General features: G+C 37.9%; 1 protein-coding gene across 3 annotated transcripts in view; it reads right to left on the reverse strand.

Annotated features, from left to right (window-relative positions):
• The window catches only part of THTPA (thiamine triphosphatase), a 474,859-nt gene that overhangs the window by 440,968 nt on the left and 11,239 nt on the right, over nt 1-22,652 (reverse strand). For all 3 annotated transcript variants that reach the window (XM_044058686.1, XM_044058688.1, XM_044058687.1), the window contains exon 2: nt 3,637-4,185. In XM_044058686.1, the coding sequence (XP_043914621.1) occupies nt 3,637-4,162 (526 nt within the window). In that variant the 5' untranslated portion in view covers nt 4,163-4,185. The remainder of the gene's footprint in view (nt 1-3,636; nt 4,186-22,652) is intronic.

The raw sequence follows: 22,652 nt of genomic DNA on the forward strand, positions 1-22,652 counted from the left end.
CACATTAAAAAGTACAAGGTTGTTACGCACCAAATTGTTTTAATTACTATAATTTTCTATATGTTGGATATTTTACAGCTTAACTGTGAAGCTGTTCTCACCAGGCCTCTAGTGAAAATTAGCTACAACCCGACAGACAACCTGTTAATCAAAACATACGCATGCATACATAAGTAAATAATAAGGAAGAAATCTCCAACAAGACACGTCTGCACTACTCACTGTACATCCCTACTACCTGATAAATCACTGAACAACTAAGTGGATACATCCTTTTCCTAAAGCTATGACGTCATCACAGTTTCCTCACCCTCTCTCCCTGTATAACCCAATCACTGCTTCACCTCTGCATCCCCTCTTACTATCCATTTACCTCCGTGATTATGCATCCTGTAGTCTATCTTTTCCAAGCTATCTCCTTATTTACTCTCTTACTACTAGCCCCATTTTATCCTGCAACCCCCTAAGAAATTACCACTCTCTACCCAACACTATCTACCATTTGCTCTTCATTTGCTATATAAAAAGTTGGTCATTAACGCTATGTCCACTCACACTGTTATGCATATGCAGGTAGCACTTGTGAAATACTATATGCCTATGTAATCCTTCACATAACTCCTGTACTATATCGTGATCTGTTGTATGAGTCTGGATACAATATGTTCATTTATCTTGTGCCTCTTTTTGTTATATAGAAGTATTAATTTTGGGGGGCTTTTCTCCCACTGAGACCAATACAAATGGGCAACATCCTGTTGGATACTCATGGCAATAAATAAAAGAGTGAGGGAATAAACAGGAAAAAAAACATGAGAGTATAAACATGGTGCATCCATGATGCATGTTACCTTGGCAAGTCATTACACCTGTTTCACAGCAATAAAAAGCAAACAAACAAATAATGTATTAGTTCCCCTCCAACAACGCCAGGCTTAAACTATATTTTCATGAACAATCCCTAATTCTCTGTAATTTTCTTCTGTAATTATGTTTTTCTTCAGGGATGTAAACAAATTGGTACTAGACCCTTTTAAGTATACAAGGCTATAGAAGGGCACAAAAGTTTAATCAATGGTCTCAAATTACCATGCTGCTGAATTCTAAACAAGCTGCAGGACTTGTAATAACGTTACATAATATACAAACAGCAATGTCTGCACTACATACATGCTAAAGTACTTTACAGTAAAACACAAAGCAAAACACCACCAACCATGAGACTAGCATTAAAGGTAGGAGACTCAGAACTGTAAGTAACTGCCAGCTGCCAAATACAATACACTAAACCAACAAATAGCAAATTTGTTGTAAAAAAAAACAGCCAAAAATAATAAGTATTTAAATCTTGCAGTTTGTAAACACTGAAACTGAAACTCAAGAAAGAAATCTGCAAAAATCCGCAAAAGGAAATACATCTGCAATCAAGACAGGAGAGTGATAAGCCTCTGTGACACAATAAGGAGAAGGGCTACAAAAAACGGGGTCTAAGACCATGCAGGATTTAAATCTGCCAGAAGCAGAGTGGGAAATTCAGAGCTGCAGGAAACAGATACAGTCGGAGATGACTGTGGTCCTGGACCATGAGGGGTTCAGCTAGTTGTGCAGGACTGCACCACAAAAGAAAGATGTCTGGGTAAATGTTCTCCTACCCAATGCAGATAAGAGTCAAAATTTTCCACACAAAGGTAACATCAGCCAACTATCAGCATGTTTCCATGTGTTACACAACTGAGAAAGGTAAAAATATAAAGACAGAGACAATGTTGAATTTTTAGGGAATCAAAGAGAAGTTAGTGGTCTGGAAGCAAACTATAAGAGCAAAAATAGCTATTAGGATTGGTCTAGGATACCGTGCTGAAGACTAAGAACAGTGGTTTGAGGAATAGTTAGGAATAATGAAAAAAGAAGGTTAATGTGGCTGGACAGGAATATGAGGTTATTTATTCGGCAAGATGCAAAGCATGTAATGTGGGGAGGTACAGGAGGCAAGCAAAAGGACATGAAAAAGCAGTGAGAATATTAATAGTACAAATTGCAAAGGAGTTAGAAGAGGGCAAGAGGGGAAACAAATGTATTGTAGGTGCTACAGCAAACAGGGGAGGGAAGGGACATGAGCAGGCTAAGCAAGTATTTGTGGGAGATCATGGAAGCAAGGAGAAAGCAGAGGCTCTGAATGAATACTTTACCTCAGTCTTTAAAAAGAGAAGAGAGGTGACAATCCTTTGAGGGAGACAGGACAGAGCTGGAAGAGCAGGATATAAATAGCAGGATACAGCAGGAAGAGAGGGAATGCACTGCTCTGAAAGAGGTCCATAAGGGATGCCTCAAATGATTATCAGGAATCTGCTCAGTGTACTAGCAAATCCCATGATGTCATTTAACAGATCACTGGCCAGCATACAAACTGGAAAATGTCATTAGCTGTGCCTACGCACAAAGGATTGAGAGGGGCAAGAAGAAACATGGCACTACAAGCCTGCTAGCCTACCAGTAATGGCAGAGAAAATCAAAGACACAATCTTGACAGTAGTGCTAGTTGCTTTTAAAGTACTAACATCTCTCAGAAAACAGACAGTTGAACCTGATCCAGTTGTATAACTGGGTTACATGATAACCTGTGAGGCAATCACTGGAAAATGTGCTCTGTAAGGATTTCATCAAGACATCTGACTCAGTCCTGCACAGACAGCTGCTATAAAAAATGTACGGGCTGAGGGCAGAACCAAGACTAAATGGACTGATGCAGCTGGAGGGTTAGAGACAGTCAACAGAAATGTGGCAGCTGAAACTGAAAAATGCAAAGTAGTGCACCTCGGCTACAAGAATTTCGGTGAGAAGTCTCAGATGGGGGAGTGGAACTGATGGCAAAATGACACAGGCAGCACTGATCACACTAGGAATGGAACACCAGCAGCACAGTAAGAGAGCAGCGATGGCAACAAACAGAATTCTGCAGTGTAGCTTAATGAGAAAAGTCCTCAGAACCAAACAGTTAATGCCCCCCCCCCCCCCCCCCTTACCGATTCCTAGATAAGCTTATCTTCAGTACTGTGTGCATTTCTGGAACTTATACAAAACAGGGACATTAGGCTGCTGGAAAAAGTTCAGAGGAAATCTTCCAGAAGGGCACTGTGGCTGAAAGAAAAGGATATGACAGACAAAGCAGATGGAATTATTTTAATAGATATCAGTAGAAGCAGGAAGGAACATGATACTTGCACATAAAATGTTACAGAAATGTGAAGGTGTTACTCTGAAAAGGATGCATAAGGAAGGAAGGAGAGGACAAAATTATTTTTTCATAGACTGGTTCATGGATTTGTGGAACAGACTAAAGAACGGGTGGTGTAGATGAAATATACTAAACCACACAAAGTATAAGGCAGACAAAGAGGGAGTGAGGATGAAGGAAGAGACACAGAAAAGTGTACTAAAATTGCAACCTACATAGGCTGTCTACTTCTGTCATTACGAAAATGCAAAGAAAAAACAGTGTTGGCACTTGGCCATATGTATACAGGCTATTTATTACATTAATTCATATCTGGATGTCATTACTTAATCATTGGGTTGGTGAAAATATGTTTCTGTTACTGTGTAATAAAAAAAGAAAAAAAGAAAAAAACTTCATACCAAGCTTTTCTGCGAGGCTGTTTATCTTCTCAAGTGCATTATCTGTTTTGCTGACATCACTCACTAGGACTTCAATCTCCCCAATCTGGTAGCCAAAATCTGCCTTGTCCAAATCTACGTGGCTCCCACAAGGGAGGGTATAGACCTTGCGTTCAGTGACAAAACTGGCAAACTCATCAAGCCCTGCACTTTGAACAAGATCTGCCACTGATATCCATGCAGTCTGTATCAAGCCCAGAACCTTGCATACACGGCAGATAATGTCCTCCTCTTGAGTAATTTCCAGGTAGTGAGTAGCAGGCCCAAAAGAGTTATCTATTTTTCCTGGGGGACATTTCAGCTCCCAATATCCATCTCTCATTCTCAACCAGTGGTCTGCCAGCGTTAGCTGAAAGTGTTCATTGTCAAAGTAACGATCACAAATTCTTTGGTCTCTTTTCAGCTCTGCTCCCAAATCTCTTAGTTTAAGCTCAGTTTCAGGTTTAAAGAAAAATTTCCGTTCAACTTCTAGGGATAGTGAATCCATTTTTCTGCTTATATCTCTCCTGTCTGCAAAATGAAACAAAAATCAGAACCATCAAGATTAGCTAACATAACACTCACCTTATTATAATTTATATACTGTGGCTGTTCATTTCAATTAATTATGACAAATCCTGATCAGATGACAGCTATAATAGTTTTAATTTCTGGTGCTATTCTTCTAAAATGCATAAAAACAGGAAGAAAGTGGGATCTCAAAAAAAAAAATAGATCTGTGAGAAATTTGAAAATAAGGACTTCTCACCTAATTTTCATGCATGAAATTTTATTAATGATTGATTATCTAATGAGACTCATCAGCAGGCCTGGCCTTAGCTGAATTGGCGCCCTAGGCAAAGTAGTACCCTTAAGCCCCACCCACACCATATTCATTGAACACCCCTGCAAGCCACACCCACAGGTCAGTCACTCCCCAGGAAAGCCACTCCAACCATTTCCCTCATTTAAATGAATAGGAAGAAAAGATAGTAATGCAGTTAAATTGCAAGTGAAGGACGGTGGACTTTTCCTTTAATAAACCTGCTTTATCTGTTGCTCCTTCACATATATTTTAGAAGAAAAGCCATGTCTTCAGAAAATAGTAGCCCACATGTCTTGTTTCAAAGAGTTGCTTAAGTTAATCTAAACAGATTAATTTACTTTGGAGTTGGCGAGTGGACCTTACAGCTCAGTGAAAGTAGAATAGCAACCTCCCTCCTCCATGTGTACAGTAGCTTAAGCTAGAATAGAATAGCACACAGATAACCATTTGCTAAATAATACAGTCTTGCAATGAAAACAGACTTACCATGAGCAATAAACTTCTCCGCCACTGAAACGGTATGAAAATCCACATTCATACCAAATGCATCTGGCCAGTGGAGGCTTAAGTTTACCTTTGGGCTGTTTTCAAAACAGACTCTTCGTACACATTTTTAGGGCCATGCATACATGTATGTGTTCTTTGATTCACCTTCCTGATTGTATTAAATTATATTCCTTGTATAATAAAGCACCACTTGTGTGTTTTTTTTAAATTTGTAGTTTTGAACATTTTTCCAGTAAGCCATGGAACAAAATGCATGACCCAATAATGATAAATCTGCCCATTTCAGAACATTTTAACTATAAAAGGCCACTCAAACTTCTGTCATTACAATCCACCAGTATCGGTCAATAAGCACAATCTCTGCAGAAGTACAATTAATCCGAATAATTCTACATTAAAGAGATTTTTTAATAATGAACAGGCTGTTACTGGCAAACAACTTTACTTTTCAATGTTTCATCTACAAATTCACTGCCTGCTGCCTTTGAAGAATTACTTGTCTACGTTACACTAAAAAATATGGCAAGCTGGTAATATTGCAATAGGGAGTAACTGAGAAACTGACAAAGTTCATAGTTACTAGGCATTTTATCCAAAGGAGGACACACCTAGCAATGCAGAACCCTTATCCCCCCTTAAAATGCACCAAATAATCAGCAAGCAGGGCATTACATACATGCCTCCATACTTCTCAACCTCTTAGCACAAGAAAGCTGGACAAAGCCTGAAATAGTGGGGGGGGGGGCAAAAACCCCAAAAGAGGGTCAGATTATAAATATTGTTCTTATAGACTTGGAAAGTTGCTAGAATAACACCATTTGTCTTAGTCTTCATTTCCTTCAGAAAATGCCCGCTAACTCAAATGTATGACACTTAGTTATTTCAATCCTCAGTGATCTGCCAAAAAACCACAAGTTGTATGAGGAATAGGCCACAAATATGAGGCAAAAATCTGGACAGTTGAGAGGTATGCTCATTGCCACAAGGGCATTTGCTAAAATTATCATAGATCCCCTAGGAGGCAATGTTGTGAATGGGACCCACGAAAATACAATCAGAGTAGAAGTCTTTGTGGTATATGTCTCTTCTACAAAAATACTGGTTAATCTTTTGCTAGGTGACCATACCTTAAATACATGCAAGGCATCTGACCCTAACCCACAACTAAAATAGTGCAAGTACCACAATAAGGAAAGGAAAAAAAATGTTGTCACAATGGGGCACTTATTTGCCAGCACTGGAAAAACAAGTCAAACTGCTGGATTGATGATGCTTTATATGCAAGACACAAACTATACTGTGGCAAGAAACAGCTTAAAATGGCTTGGCATTTGAAGGTGGAAGGGTGCAAAGCTCTGTAGGTTTATGACTACTGCACACGTGACCCATATGATGAACATCGCACAACTACTAGGTCTTGCTCAGATTGCAGCTCTTAAAAGTGTTCCAGTCTAGAAAGGACAACGGTGTGGAATCATGTGCCTGTTACATAAATACTACCAATTCAGTGGGAGTAGAACTAAAAGAATAAGCACCCCCTTTACTGAAACTTTATTAGGAACAGATAAATACACAGAGAAAGTACATGGGACCTACAGCTAGCCTGCAATTACCTTGCAAAGAGAGGCCTGCATAAGCCAGAAGGTGAGAAGAGAAAGTAGACTTAATTCTGAAAAAAAAAAAGATATTGAAAGTCTCATGGTAGGGCGTCCTCAATCAGTTGGCTGATAAAAAACATACCAAGTCCAAATCAGAATTTTAAGTGATGTAAACAGTTCTTTGTTCTAAAACATATTAAGCTGCACTAGAGGTAAACAAACATGAAAAGGAGCAACAAATACATTTAATACACACACATCCCACATCCTGAGGGCCAAATGTGGAACAGTTGTAATAGAACACTGCCAATGCCATCTCCTCAGATCTCATATCTAGGTTATAATGAACCCTTACCAACTTATATGCTGCTGAGGACCTTTGTGCAGTATCAATTATACTGCACCAAAACACAATCAAACCCATGTGGTAGACGCTGGCATTTCTTACTGGAAGTGAGACTACTTGTTTTCCATGGGAACTGTTTAATACCATGACAAATGGAATTGTGAATGAAACTCAACAGCTCCTTAACATTTTTTAAATAGGTATTTTACCCCTTTCCCTGAGGTACAGCAATTTGAGTAAGTTTATATATAATCATAAGGCAGGGAACACAGCTACATGTAAAAACAAGCAGTTTAAAAATTCCACTTTTTGCAGTTACAGGCATTCAGGATGCTGGTCTTTGCAAATTCAGTAGGAAACCATTTTTCATACACACACACACACGCACACTTTCTCGCTCATACACAAACAAAAGATTTAAATTGCGCCCACACACACACACGCACATATGCGAGCACACACACGTGCGCACTTGCATACATGCGTGCACACGCATGCACACATGCATGCACACACACATGCATGCGCACATGCACACGCACGCACACACACACACACACACACACACACACACACACACACACACACACACACACACACACACACACACTTACTTTCTTTCTTTCTTTCTAAATGAAATGGCCACAAGAGAAGACATGGACTTAACTCATCTGTTAAAGGGACCTCTGGCATAAATTCCGCGCGGGACTACAGAATCTATTTAGATCCACTTTGGCATCATGATGCAAGCATAAAGGAGAAGACTCATGTATCGAGCATGCTGTGATGTTAAAGACTCCTGGCCCACCTGCAGTTGTAAGTGGGAGGGCACTCGCCCTCCCCACTCGCCCTATGGTTCCTTGCCCTTGAACAGGGTGCCAAGAAGAGAGCAAAATTTATGTTAATTAAAATAAATAAATAGATAAATAAAAATTGCCCCCTTTACAAGGCCGGTCTGTACAGCGCCCTAGGCGGTCGCCTAGTCTGCCTATGCCTAAGGCCAGCTGTGCTCATCAGTAGCGGAGACACAACTTGGTAAGGGTAGGTGGAATGGCTGACAACAAATAATCCATGAATTTCACATGATATAGAATCAGATCAAAATGAATACTGAACGTGGCATATTTATTTAGCTAGTTGCTATCTGTTATTCTGGGTAAGTGTAATGGTCTATGGCCCCTTTTCAGCCATGACCCAAGCTCAAAGAGCAGAAAATACATCATGGTCTTTTAATCAACAATATTATACACAAAATGAGCACATAGGGAAATTCAGAACGTAGTAACATTAAATGCAGGTAGAGTAACATTAAAAGATCCACTCAGACTGCATTAAAAATGTATACAAAATACAAACGAAGATGTGCATAAAATACAGTGAAAACATACATACAATACATAAACTCCTATATACAAGCAAAATATTTGCTTTTAAGATAACACATTTAGAGTGTGAGAAAAGTTTATTAAATGTATTTTAGTTTTCATGATACGGGAAGGTAAGTTACCTAACCATTGTCATGGTAGCAGCTGCAGGTAGAGTCAGTAAAGACAGGCTCTTTAAATGCATCTTTGAAGCTTTTAATAGTTTTTAGATTTTTGATGTCTGTAGTCAAGTGATTCCTGGTAGCAGGTCCCAGCCTACAGAAGGCTCTCGCACATACAGCAGTTTTAAATGGAGGGTGTACTAGAGTGAAACTGTTGTCCTATGTAGTTCAGAGTGCATAAATGTTGTTTTATAAAAGTAGTTTCACCCTTAAAAGGGAGGCAGTGACCTTGTGAATTAGAGTGCGTAGAAGAAAAATGGTCCTAAGAGGCACTGAAGCTCATCTGGAATTTTTTTGGAAATTACAATCCTCTATCTGGTTGCACAATGGTATCTCCTATACCGAGCCAACAGATATTGCCAACATTCTGGCTGACAGATTCAGTGCCAACTGTACCCCTCCCTCCCACCTAAAGGACCAATCACAATACTGGAGGAATGCCAGGCACCCAGCATTATTGCAGCACAGGTTAAAGCTGCATTGTCCAAGCCAAGAATACAGCTTCCATGGGACCCGACAATATCCCTGGATGTGTTCTACGTGAACTATAAAGTGAACTGGCACCACATCTGTGTGCCCTGTTCAACCACAGCCTCATCTCAGGCTTTGTCCCTACCGAATGGTGCACTGCTACAGTCATCCCTCTCCATAAAGGGGGAGTGACTACAGACCTTGGGAATTATCGCCCCATTAGCCTGATGAGTCTGATATGTAAGACTATGGAGCGCATCATCATGGACTTAATTAATAAGGATATAGGGAATCTCCAAACTCTAGCTCCCACTCAATTTGGTTTTGTGAAAGGTAGTTCATGCCTGCTCAACCTGGTTGACTTCTTTGAGTCAGTCACCAGAGCTGTGGATGAGGGCAAGGCAGTTCATACAGCCTACCTTGATCTGGCCAAGGCCTTTGATACCATTCCCCACTGAGGAAATATTGATAACTCACCAAACTAGGCATCAACCCCTGTATTACTAGATGGGTTGCAAACTGGCTCACGGATAGAACCCACAGTGTGAAAGTAGCGAACTCCAAGTCAGACTGCCGACCAGTCACAAGTCCCACAGGGATCAGTCCTGGGTCCTCTCCAGTTTGGCATCTACTTCTCAGAAGTCCAGGACAACACGGAGGGACTCTGGCTGACCAAGTTCGCAGAGAACTGCAAGCTGGGAACCATCATTAACTCCCCAAGTGATGTAGGCATCCTACAGAAAGGCCTCACTGAGACCAATTCCTGGTGTCAAAACCATGGCCTTAAGCTTAATGCCAAAAAGTACATCGTCATCCCCTTTGGGAAAAACTCAGTTCCCATTAATTACCACATTGATGGGAGCCCACTGAACACTGAAGGCGTTATAAGAGATCTGGGGACACAGGCTGACAGCAACCTCTCTTTCGACCACCACATTGCCCACTGCGGTCAGAAAGTCCTTCTATGTGGCACACCTCTTTACCAAGGGTTTTGCATCCAGGAAGAAAGAGATCATCATCTCTCTCTACTCTTCCCTCATTAGGCCAGCCATCGTGTATAATGTCCCACTTGGCATGTACTTCACTAGACACATGCAACAGCTGGAAAGGACACAAAAGTACCTCATGAAGAGGATCCTAGGCCTTAAACACATGTCCTACATGGACAGACCCAAAAAAACTCCAGCTATTCTGTGTCCCATACCGTCTACTAAGAGGTGATCTCTGCTTCACTTACAAAGCCATGTCTGACCCAGCTCTGTAGGAAATGCTACATCTAAAGAAATCCCAATCCGTCCTCACCACGCACTCCCGAGACCTCAACCTCATTGCCACAATCAGCAGAACATGCTGGAGGGACAGGTTCATAACCCAGAGACTGCCCATGCTCTGGAATAGACGTCCCATACATGTCAAGCAGAGCACTTCACTGGCCCTCTTCAAGAGAAATCTTGATGAGTGGATGGGAAAAAGAAAGTTCACCCCAGGGATCACTCCAGTGGCTCTACTTGATAGAGGCACTGGGAACTAACGTTGGGTGGCATGATGCCAGGACACTTCCATGGGCTAGGCTTGTAAAGGCTCCAGGGCCATTAGCCTAGTACGCACCTATGAACCTATGGTGGTCTGCTAACAGAAAGTATCTGTAGATTTTATTCTCAGCATTCTGTATTCTGTAAGTATTGTGGGCTAAATGCATAATGAGAAAAAGGAAAGCCAAATTCAAGCTTGGGTATTAAGATATTTTTAGCAATGGCCCTGTGAGCAGCAGGTGAAAGGATATGACTACTTTGAAACATAATTTTAACTGAAGAAGGACTTTATTAGCTACAAAATCTGTGTATGGGTGTAAAGGAAAGTGTAGGGTCGAGTATTAGGCCTAGGTACCGCTGTTCATTAAAATTCGGCATTCTGTTCCCATTAAGATCTGTTAAGACAATAGGAGAAATAGTATTTAACTTCTAGGCTGAGGCAAAGACCATGACACTGTTTTTCCAGGGGTTAAGGAGTAGTTTTTAGTAGTGGACCAGGTGCATAACAAAGTGAAACTGTCCTGTAACTTGATTCCTTATCAGAATTGACAAATGTATTGTTAGTTTTCTGAGTTCAAAAACTAAATCCTGGAAATAACAGGGAATGCTGAAATTCACTGTTATACCTTAAAAGCATTTTTTCAGGCGACAGGCTTTGCTCTTATGTGTAAAGTGGGGAGCTATTCCCGCTCTATCACCCTACTACTTATATATACTACCTCAGAGATTGCTATACCTCAAACAAGGTAGAATGTTCAAGATAAAACAATTTCTTAGTATTGTGACACCCCTGCACTGGCCCAGTAATCAAGGAGCCTCAATCCTCAGCACTGGAAACAGTGGGTAACTTACACACTGGGAGGATGACAAGTACATTGGGAGGATGTTAAGTATACACACAGCAAAGTGAAATTTCCCTTAACAGTACACAGAGATCACAGTCAGTCTGGGGCTGGTTTCTCCTCCTTTCTCCACATCCCCAATAAGACTCCCCACTGGCACAGCTATAGAGTTGAGATCTCAGCTGAGTGGCCAAGCTAAGACCTCCAGCACCCTCTCTGTCCAACCAGTACTTCATGTCCTTGCTGAAGTAGCTGACACGCACTTTGAGATTAGATTTATACACACACACACACACACACACACACACACACACACCTGGAAAGGCTGGCACAGGTTTACTAGCTATGCCCCCTTCTGCCCAGACTATAAGATAAAAAACAAAAAGACAAGTCCCGAACACAGTAGAGTCCACACACAGCTTTTAATAAATCCTCACAAAATAAACTTAAAGCGCTTTTCATCTATCCACAAAGCAGACTTCCTCAGAAGTAATTGTTACAAAAAAACATAGAGTGTTTAAATAGTCGCTAGCACCAAAAATGTGGGGTAGTTAAATCATTAACCATTTAAAGATACACTACATACATGAACAAATAAAACATACTAAAACATAAATAGTGTCTAAACAATATTAACAAGTCTTTTATGTATAAAAATATTCTGTTTTTAGATCGAGATCAAGAAAATAAATAAAAATAGATAAAAAAACAAAACATGTTGATAATAAGGGTGTAGTAAGCTTTTCTAAGCAAAACAAAACCTTAGAGCAAGCATTTTATCTCTGCAAACTCTTCAGTTTAAGAATTCTACTAATAGAATTAATCTCATTTAAACCAGGAACATCACTTGCATCCAGTTTGATTTGTCACTTAAGTTCTATCTCTTCAAATTTGAGGGTGAAGGGTCCCCCTCTAAAGTTGTATTCAACCTTATCGATAGCTAAAAACTTGAACTTGTGATCACTGTTTATGTGAATGTGTTTAGCCAGGGCATTTTCAAGCTTATTACGATTAATGGCATACAAGTGTTCATACATCCTGTCCCAGAGCCTACGCTCCGTTTTCTCTACATAAAAAGCAGGGCAATGGGTACATCTGGCTAGGTAGACTATACCTTTAGAATTACAGTTAAATCTATCCTTTAATCTGCATTTGTAACCAAGCACTGAAAATGAATTAACCGTATCTACATATTTGCAAAAATTACAGTTCTCACATTTGGACATTCCTCCTGTTTTAAGGGGTTTAGAATATTGCCTTTCTAATAAGTCCTTGAGATTCTTACCCCATTTAAACACTATTTTTGGGGAGTCACCAAATTTATCAAATAGGGACTGGTTACATCTGAACAATTTCCAATTTTTCTTTATTATTTTCACACAAAGGGTACTATGAACACTGAATGTGGTTATAAAACCACAACACAGTGATTGACCCTTTTGTGAAACTGTAACACTATGTGTAGGTGATACTAAAGTATCAGAAACTTGCAAACTCACCCCTTCAATACCTCTAGGGACCAGTATCGGCTTAAATATAAGCCTTTCCCTCTTGTAATTAACTTCCTCTATTAGTGCTTCCCACAAAGACTCAGGGTAACACCGATGAAGAAACAGCTTTTTCAAGAACTGACATTCTTCATAGAAATCATCATCTTTAGAGGTGATACGAGAAGCCCTGACTAGTTGACCTTTAATAACTGCCCTCTTTTGGTGAAAAGGGTGACAACTAGAGAAATGTAAAAATGTGTTAGAATATGTCTTTTTCCTAAATATTTTTGCTGTATAACAATTCAGAACCCTGTTATTAGTCAGCCAGATATCCAGATATGATACAGACTCCAAACTGAAGTTGGAAGTGAACTGAAGAAATTCAGTTGACTTGTTAAAACTGTCCAATAGATCATCACCTACTTTTACATCACCTTTTAACAGAACAAAGATGTCATCTAGGTATCTGGTGTAATAAACTAAAGATTTAGAGGCATTAACATTTTTAAATACATGTTCAGACTCCCAGTACGCCATGACTAAATTGGCAACACTTGCCCCACAAGGGGAGCCCAAAGCTAACCCCACTTTTTGCAGGTAAAACTGATTATTAAATATGAAGAAATTATTAGTAAGGACTAGGTCTAAAAGCTCTGTCACTAAAGAAACGTCACTGCTTGAAGCGTTATGCTTTAACATCATTAATGCCACCCATTCTATACAAATTTGGTGTGGAATGCAAGTATATAGGTCCTTGACATCAATTGTTAAAAAGTTGTAACTTTCAACAAAATCCAAGTTGTTTATTTTAGCTAAAAAAGACCAAGAATCTTTACAGATTTGTTCTTCCAACACAATGTATTTCTGTAACAATGAGTCTATGACCTTAGCACAGGCATAAGTCGGAGAGCCTCGTCCATCTACCAAAGGCTGCATAGGTGGATTTACTGAATATTTATGAATTTTAGGTATACCAAATAAACATGGGTAAACCGGAAATAGTGTAGTCATATAATTCAACAAGGCTTGGTCTATGCGGCCTTCGATGAACACATCATTAATGCAACCCTTAACCAAATTATAGGCTTTGTTGACTTCAGACCTAGAACTTGTTTGGTAAGCTTCATTATTCAGTAAATGGTTCATTCTGTTGATGTAATCACTATTATCAAAAACTACTAAGCCATCCCCTTTATCAGGTTTGCACACTCGGATATCTTGTGAATGTATGTATTTTATAAAATCACGTTCAACCCGGTTAATGTCTGAACTGTGTTTAACCATATGTCTAAAATCTAATTCACACAGTGACTCAAATGTCTGCAAAACTGGATGTAGAGGGGGATTAAATGTACTGGCTGTACGGAACACCTACGCCACATCTGAATGCAAGTTATTACCAAATAGTATCTGGAAATTTAATTTCCTTGTAAATGTTTTTAACTCAATAATCATTTTAACCAAATCAGACCGTTGTTGTGGTACATACGTATAACCCTTAGCTAGAAAGTTCACCAACTCACAAGAAATTACACTTGAGGAAAAATTAAACACTTTAAAATCATTGTCTTTGTTAGAAATAATTACAGGACTTGGTTCACATGGTTGAACATCATTTTCACTTTCCAAACGAGTCATCATGTTGTCAAAGTCACCATCTTCAACTCCCAAGTCATGAGAAAACGGGCTCAAAGCAACAAAAGGAATAAGAAAGCTGGAAGAAACCTCCATTGAGGATATATTTTCCTCACTCGGGGAGTCTTCCTCTTTCATTACATCAAATTCCTGGTAGTTTTGGAATTGTTCTGTTGGCAAACTGGTTCCTTTGTTGCTTTGGTCTGGCTCCCGTGTAATTGGCATGTTGAAAAACCTGTTGGCCTGTTATATTAATGTTAGCCTGCTGTCTATTATTATAATTATAGAACACACGTGGACCCTTCTGCAGTCTCTCACTCCTTCTAACTTCAGGTGCAGCAGCCCCCATAGGCTCTGAGTCACTGTTAACAGCCATCGTCTCTGATTCATTAGTAGAGTTGATACATGTTATGGGAAACTGCTGCCCATTAAATTGTGTATCCTGATGTATACTAGGGCTGTTACTTTGATTCATGTCCATACCGGGTTGCCATACCTGAGCAGAAGAAGGCAATGGGTAAGCTAAGCCTTGGCTATAAGCCTTAGAGTCCCAGTACAGTTTTTTACTTTTATTATTTTCTAGCTTACCCATATGTTGCTCAGTGCTGGAAAAAATCCTACTATATTCAAATTTATATCTGGCAAATTCCAAGTCATTGAGGTCTTTCTTATCCAGGTCAAACACTACATTGGAAATGTCTTTAACCAACAACTAGTAATGTTTGATCATTAGTTCCAAGAGTTCGAACCCTTACCTATCAAACATTTGAATTAATTCAATATGGAAAGAAGAATCTTTTACTAGGCCTGTAGGATATTGTGCTCTACGTAGGCCTTTAGGAATAACCTTGCGAGCCAAGCATTCTTTAAAATATGCAATTTCTAATTGAGTTTTCTTTAATTTCAACAAGTGGACATCTAAACGTTTCAAGTTGTTAACAATATTAGAGGAATTAAAGACATGGTTACCTCTATTTATTTGAATCCCATCAGTGAATCGTTGGTCCGGTTTAATGAAAGAAAAATTATCCAAAAGCCAAGTTGTCAGTACCGGAATGTCACTAATAACATTATGAGCATTAATAACATCTTCCTGTCGATCAATCGGCAAAACTGATCGGCTGTTGCTTGCAGCAGTATGCTGCTGAGATGGGACCTGCAGTAGCTGATTAGACGGTCGACCCACTAACGGCAATGACTGCCCAGCAGTTCCCGCGCGTACTCTCTGTGCTGGAGGCAATGGAGTATCATCCAACTGGTTGCCGTCGTCAACAGCTGTCTGCTATGTCGATTGCCTAACGTTTGTGGTTGTCTGAACATTAGTAAATGTCAAAGGTCAACATCACCTCCTCTAATCGTGGGTATATTAATATATTACATTATCTGTATAACATAGGTTTAAGTTTTTGGTTATACAAGTTAATATACCCACGATTAGAGGAGGTGATGTTATGAATTATACAGAACAGAATGAGACTAAATGGATTATTAGGTTGAGAGCGGACAGAGAGCCTGGGTTAAATGACAGAGTTCCATTGAGACCCATGTTGAAAGGCAGGAGAGTGAAGATTTAATACATGGATTAGTCCATATATATATATATATATATATATATATTTTTTTTTTTATATACATATTTATGTGTCCACTAAATATCTTATTTTTATTGTAATGTTTTGTCTAATATGATGAATTTAGTAGTGATTTTTTATGTTATTTAGTATGCTTTAAGTGAGCTGCTTTTTATTTTTCTGTTTTTATATGTGAGATTGCAATGGTTATTAGCTATATGCCATTTAAATTGTTTGTTATGTAATTAACTTACAGGATATGGTGTCAGTGTTTAAAAGTATATATAGTGCTTTTTAAAAATATATGGTGTTTTTGGCTTGAAGAAGCCCAGTCGGGTGAAAGTGCTTGCCATACTTATTTAATAAAACATAAATTTTATTTATTCCATGAAGTGAAGACTGTTTTATCCTCTGGTGAAGTGAAGACTGCCTGTTTTGTACCTTAATTTTTTACCACGGAGACTCGTTGATGTGGATTTTCTTTATCTGCCGCCTCATACTCCTGTGTTTTGCTCTCAATAAAACAATAAAACACTTACAAAACAACACAGAGTGTCCCCTAGTGTAGACATCCTGTCTCTTGTTGACTGAAACTGAAAGATAACATCTGTTTATGTATAAAAGACACACAAAAACTTCTGAACCACAAAGAAGAACATTGCTGTGACCCATAATCAGGAACTGCAAGTTAGCACCAACTCAAAAAATGACGACAGTTTACCTAGGTTTCGTCTTTAATAACCAGACTTCTTCAGAACAAACAAGTCACATACCCTAACAAACTTTAAATACTCTTCCACTAATTGCATTCAATTAACATACCCATTTTCCAATAAAATATGCAAATAAGCTTACATTCATTCTTAAAATGTATGATATACATCAAATACACTCTACCACTAAATTATAAAATCATACTTGGCACATGCATGAAAATGCAATAATAGGTGAATGAATAAAGTAAAAAATTAAAAAAATTAAAAACTATATATATAAAAAATATATATATAAATGTGTAATTAACATATATTAAAACAGGTAACATACTGCAAAACATTAATTCACAAACTATGGTTAAAAATTCAGAAACTAAAAGACAAATAAACAATAATAACACAATATATATATCTTAATATGAAATGCATTCCACATTAAATCCGTTCTTATATATGCCCCCATTACCCCATAATATGTTTTAATTTTAAAATGGGAGCTAAACTTATATTATCATTAATGCCTGAAAACACTGTGGCATCCAACCTTAACTGCCACTTAATTTCACATATATGAAGGTGCACGTCTAAAATAGCACCTTGAACATCCTTTTTAATATGCTGTATTACACAAAATTTAAATTGATGACCAGAATTTTGTTCTATATGCCTAACTAAAGCATTATTACTTTTCATATGTTTAATATCCAAAATGTGCTCACTAATTCTTTCTTTGAAGCCTCTACAAGTCTTTCCTACATAAAAGGCTGAGCAGTGAACACCTTTTGCTAAATAAACAACATTCTTGGTGAAACAATCAAAATGCCCATATATACCAATGGGCACATCCACTACTTCTATCTTGGAACCAGTTACCAAAATATGGTGACATACACTACATCTCCCACATTTGAAATTACCCTTAACTCTATTTGACTCACCTGTATCATAAAGGCCACCTCCACCCCTTTCAAATAACTGTTTAACTGACCTTCCTTTTCTATATACATTGTTTGGGGGCCTACTCAACTTACTCCATACATTGTTGTCCAATCTTAACAACCTCCAATTGTTTTGAATAATTTCAACAATGTATTTCGCATCATAAGAGTATGTGGTAATAAAATATATTTCAGATTCCGACTTTACTGTGGTATTTTTTGTCATGTCACTTCTCCTTTTGTTGGTTGAATTTCCAGTGGAATAATTATTGTTTGTCAAGCTATTCCTATTACTATTTGTAGTTAACAACTCCATGTAATTACCTTCATTTCTTTTACGTACTACCTCATCTCCAATAGAATTACATAAATCAATAGGATATCCTCGTTTAACAAACATACTATTTATGAATTCCACCTCTTTAACAAATTCTTGATCTTCACTCACTATTCTGGCTGCCCTAACCATCTGACCTTTAACAATGGCCTTTTTCTGATGGCTAGGATGCCAGCTTTGGTAGTTCAAATATGAATTTGAAAAGGTGGGCTTTCTATAAATACCAGAAGTCAAACAACTATCAACTTTGTCCACCTTTAGTTGGACATCCAAATACGATAACTCTTCTGTACTAAATTCAAAGGTAAACTTCAAAAAGTGCACTGTGTTGTTTATGTACTCAATAAACATATTCATAATCTCCACACTCCCATCCCAAATCACAAAAATATCATCCAAAAAGTGGGTATAATGCTGAATATGTTGCATATATTGACTGTCAAAAACAAACTGCTGCTCCCAGAAGGACATTATGTAGATGGCATATATGGGGGCACATGCAGCACCCATTGCCACCCCAGTATTTTGCTTAAAATAATGGCCTTCAAAAAATATATAATTATTATCTAATACAGCTTCCATTAATGTGATAAAAACATTAATATGATCCTGTTCGTACATCCCAGTTTTAACTAACTGAATTTCTAACTACTGTAATCCAGTGTCACTTGGAATCACAGAAAATAAATTGCAGACATCAATAGCCAACAGAATAGTTTGCTTACCTATTGTAATTGCTTTAAGCTTCTCCAAAAAATGCCATGAGTCCTTAGTAATGCATTCAAATTTCCTTATACCTCTTTGTAGATGTAGATTTTAAAATAATAGTCAAGCAAGTAAACAAAACAAAGGCATGCAATATACAAAGGAACTAACCTTGGAAGGGAAATCAATATTAAATGCTAGTAATATGTTATAACAAAGCTATCTTTACATTGTCTGCACTGTGCAATTAAATTTAATTTTCAGAGAATATCTGTGGTATAAATTGTTTCTCATGAGTAGCCATATAAGTCATTTAGTAAATATAAGGGCACGTGGTTAAACTGATACATAAATGCCTCAATAGTTTCACAGGTTTGAAAAATTAAGCCTTGTATTCTAGGGATTTTCTGGAAACTTGGCTTAATATAAGCTCATGTCTGTGTCACTGCCTACAAAATTCTAGTGATTTCTAAAAGGGAGATAGTACATGCAGAGTTTAAACATTAGTGGTAGCATCAAATAAGCTAGGTAGATGCTATGTCATTATCAAACTGGGCCATTACAATATTGGTAGCATTAACAGAGTGTTCATATTTATAACCTTGAAATCAAACAGAAGGTTAGGTGAGGAAGAAAATCAAACAGCTTCTGTTAAAACAAAGCAACTGGTTAGTAGAAAAAGTTGATGATCAAGGAAATTGTGAAAGAAATGATTTACAAATTTATGGTATACCAGAAAAAATGGAGGGAAATAACGCTATAAAACTTTTAACTTCTAGGATCCCCAAAACATGGAATTTACAAGAACGTATACCATTTGGCATTGATATAGCTCACATACCTTCAAGTAAACAGTAAAAGAAGGTGCACCACCTGGGTCAGAGATTGCAATGCTTTAGCTAGCCTTTGAGAAACTGCCTGCAATTAAAACTACAATGTCAAATCACCCTCCCAAAAGTAGATGCTTTTACACTACCAGAACTGACAATGACTATTTGTACAAAATAATAAAAAGAAAAACAGGTCTGTATTTGGGTAGAATCCTTTTAAAAACTTTGAAATAAAACCCATATAGGTTTTCCAGCAAAATTAAAAACCTTCTCACCAGAAGGTACTAAATTATTTGAAACCTTGAAAGAAGACCCGTCTTAAACCAACTTATAAGCAAACAATGAACATGCACCAAGGAATGAAGTGCAACTACAGAAGCCTAAACACATGAGCTGAAAAAATTGTATGGGAAATAATCATGACTATTAAGAAAGCTATGGACTCTTAAAAGGACCATTGTAATTACTTATTTAACATGTGAAGGGTTTTAAAGCATAAAGCAGATGTTAAAATAAACGCAACACGGTTTTAAATCAGAAAGCTCTCTCAAATAAAATTCAGCAGGCATGACATAAAAGTCTAGGTAATAAAAGAATCTAATGACAAAGGCCGTATTTCAAAACAGATCTCCAAATTATTCAAAACCTACTAAAATAATGATTTTTATTTAATGTTTTTATTTATTAGTGCAATAAATGTTACATACTTACCATAATGCTAGATCCATACGGTCTAATTCTGTTTAGCTCAGTGGCTAGATCAGGTCTGATAGGAGCTGACCGTGACACCTTTTTCAAGGTCTATGGATCCAGGGGTTAGGGTCCTCCCTTAGCCATAATTCTCTCTTGTTCCTACAATACCTCAGATTGAGTTTGCCCACTTGTACATAATCCTTTTTCCCAAAAGAAACTATACAGAACAGCATATAAACAAAGGGGGGGGGTGAAAAGCCAGCTCAAGGCTGAATATTCAGCACGACCCTGGACAGGTATAGCTGGATTAATCACTAGGTAACAACTTGGGTAATGGGGACAGAGGGAGGGAAGGTGAAGCCAGAAGGAAGAAGACAACATGGATCCAGCATTGTGTAAATACATAACTTTTGTATCCAGTGTTAACTTTTCTATCTGACTAAACAGTTTGGGCAGATTCTCAAGCTACTGATAATCCGGGGTGGTCTCATGGAAGGATACTTCAAAGAATGGTAGAGCTGAAGGATGCACAGGATCTGGACTGCAAGTCCAGCTAACATAAGAGACAAAGGAATGAACAGTACACATAGTATGCAGCACAAATCTCATCGACTTCTGGCACAGTAAGTAGTGGAGGCTGCCACTGCCCTGGTTGAATGAGTTCTTGGTTTTGCATAGTAGAGACATTCCCTTTTCTTTGTAAGCAAACATAATACAACTAGAGAGCCACCTAGACAATGTGACTTTAGAAAAACCATATCTAAATTTGGTTCCTGAGAAGGAAAGAAAAAGTTTTTCTAAAGTCCTTGGTGCAATGTAAGGTATATTCCCCTTTATTAGAAAATTTGGGAAGAAAATTGGTTGGTTAATAACCTGGTTAAGAGCCACTTCCATGGCCACTTAAGGGAGAAAATGTGGTCTGATCCGAAGAGATATTCTATCGTTATGAAAAATCAAGCAAGGATGATTGTAAGATAAGGCTTGTAACTCATTCTCTTAGTTGACGTAATGGCCACTAGAAAAACAGTTTTCCAAGACATAAATTTCAGTTCTGTTGATACTGCCAGTTCAAACGGGGATCAGGTTAGAGCTTGAAGCAACAGAGTAATATCCCAAGGAGGAACTGGATCTCTTTTAGGGGGTCTGAGAAGAGACATTCCTTCTTAAAAAAGGTTTACAGTGTTTCAGAGAGACAATGAAATTTTGGTTTCTCCTATGTGAAAACTGAAGAAATGTATCCACTGAAGAATGTTTTGCTTTCTTTTCTGAAGAAATGCCAGTGAAGAAAATGCCCAAAAGCAGACCAGACAAATTCCGTACTACTGTATCTGTTATACTTTATTTGTCTCAGAACAAATTCTTGCCAAACAGTTAATTCTGTCAGAGCTATTTCAATTCTATTATAACACAGCTAGACAGATGAAGATACTGATGCAATCTCAGCATAAACATCACCATTGAATGAAACATACTGTCCAGTTTATATACTCTTTTCCACCAATGTTATTTTTAATGTTCTTGTGACTTGTTCTTCTGGTTTCTGTCTGTGTCATGAAAAAGACCAGGGTTATTTCATGCCCTTTTTTGGTCCTTACTGTATCTGAAGACTTCACAAAAGTTTCTCCACGTCATCTTTGTGTCACTTGACCTGTCTGTATTTTATTTATTTATTTCTGCATCTGAAAGCCAAGAAAGTCAACTTCCTTTTTTTCTATAACAGGATGCATTTACAGTAATGCCCATAGCTATATGTTATTAATATCTAAGCTGAACATAACTGTTCTTGCAAAGCAAACCATATTATTTTGAAAACTGCTGTTTGGCCTTGCACATTTCCTTTCACCGTATACACAGTATAGTGGGGAAAAGCATTTTAATTTGTACAATATCTATCAATTCCCCCTTTTTTATTTAAGACCCATGAAAATTGTAAGACAATTTACAACAGAATATGATCTTTAGTACTTTGAATCCCTCTATCCACTGCTACACGAGTCCCTTGCATTTATTTCTATTTTTTATACACTGTATTAGAATTTACAAAACAATATGATCTTCAGTGCCTTGCATCTCTCTATCCACTGCTACATACGAGTCCCTTGCATTTATTTCTCTCTTTATACAATGTTACATTACCAACATCTGTTACTTGATTAATACTTTTATTAACACAAATTTTAGAATGACAATAAGAGCAATTAATGCGGAAGTTGTAGTACCCCACCATAGACACACAGCCGTTATTACTTATTTATTTTTAACTGCATTTATGCTTCCTTAAGCAAGTTGTCAGTCTTGCAGTTACACACCAGCATTTCAAAATCTTGTCAAGTTAACCCTTGCTTTACAAGGCAAAACCTTGTATTAGAAACAAGCATATGTCTTTTGCACTGCATAATTTCATTATTTCTTTGG

Source organism: Protopterus annectens, chromosome 16.part0 (genome assembly GCF_019279795.1).
Source record: "Protopterus annectens isolate FY-2018-M chromosome 16.part0, PAN1.0, whole genome shotgun sequence".
NCBI lineage: Eukaryota > Metazoa > Chordata > Ceratodontiformes > Protopteridae > Protopterus > Protopterus annectens.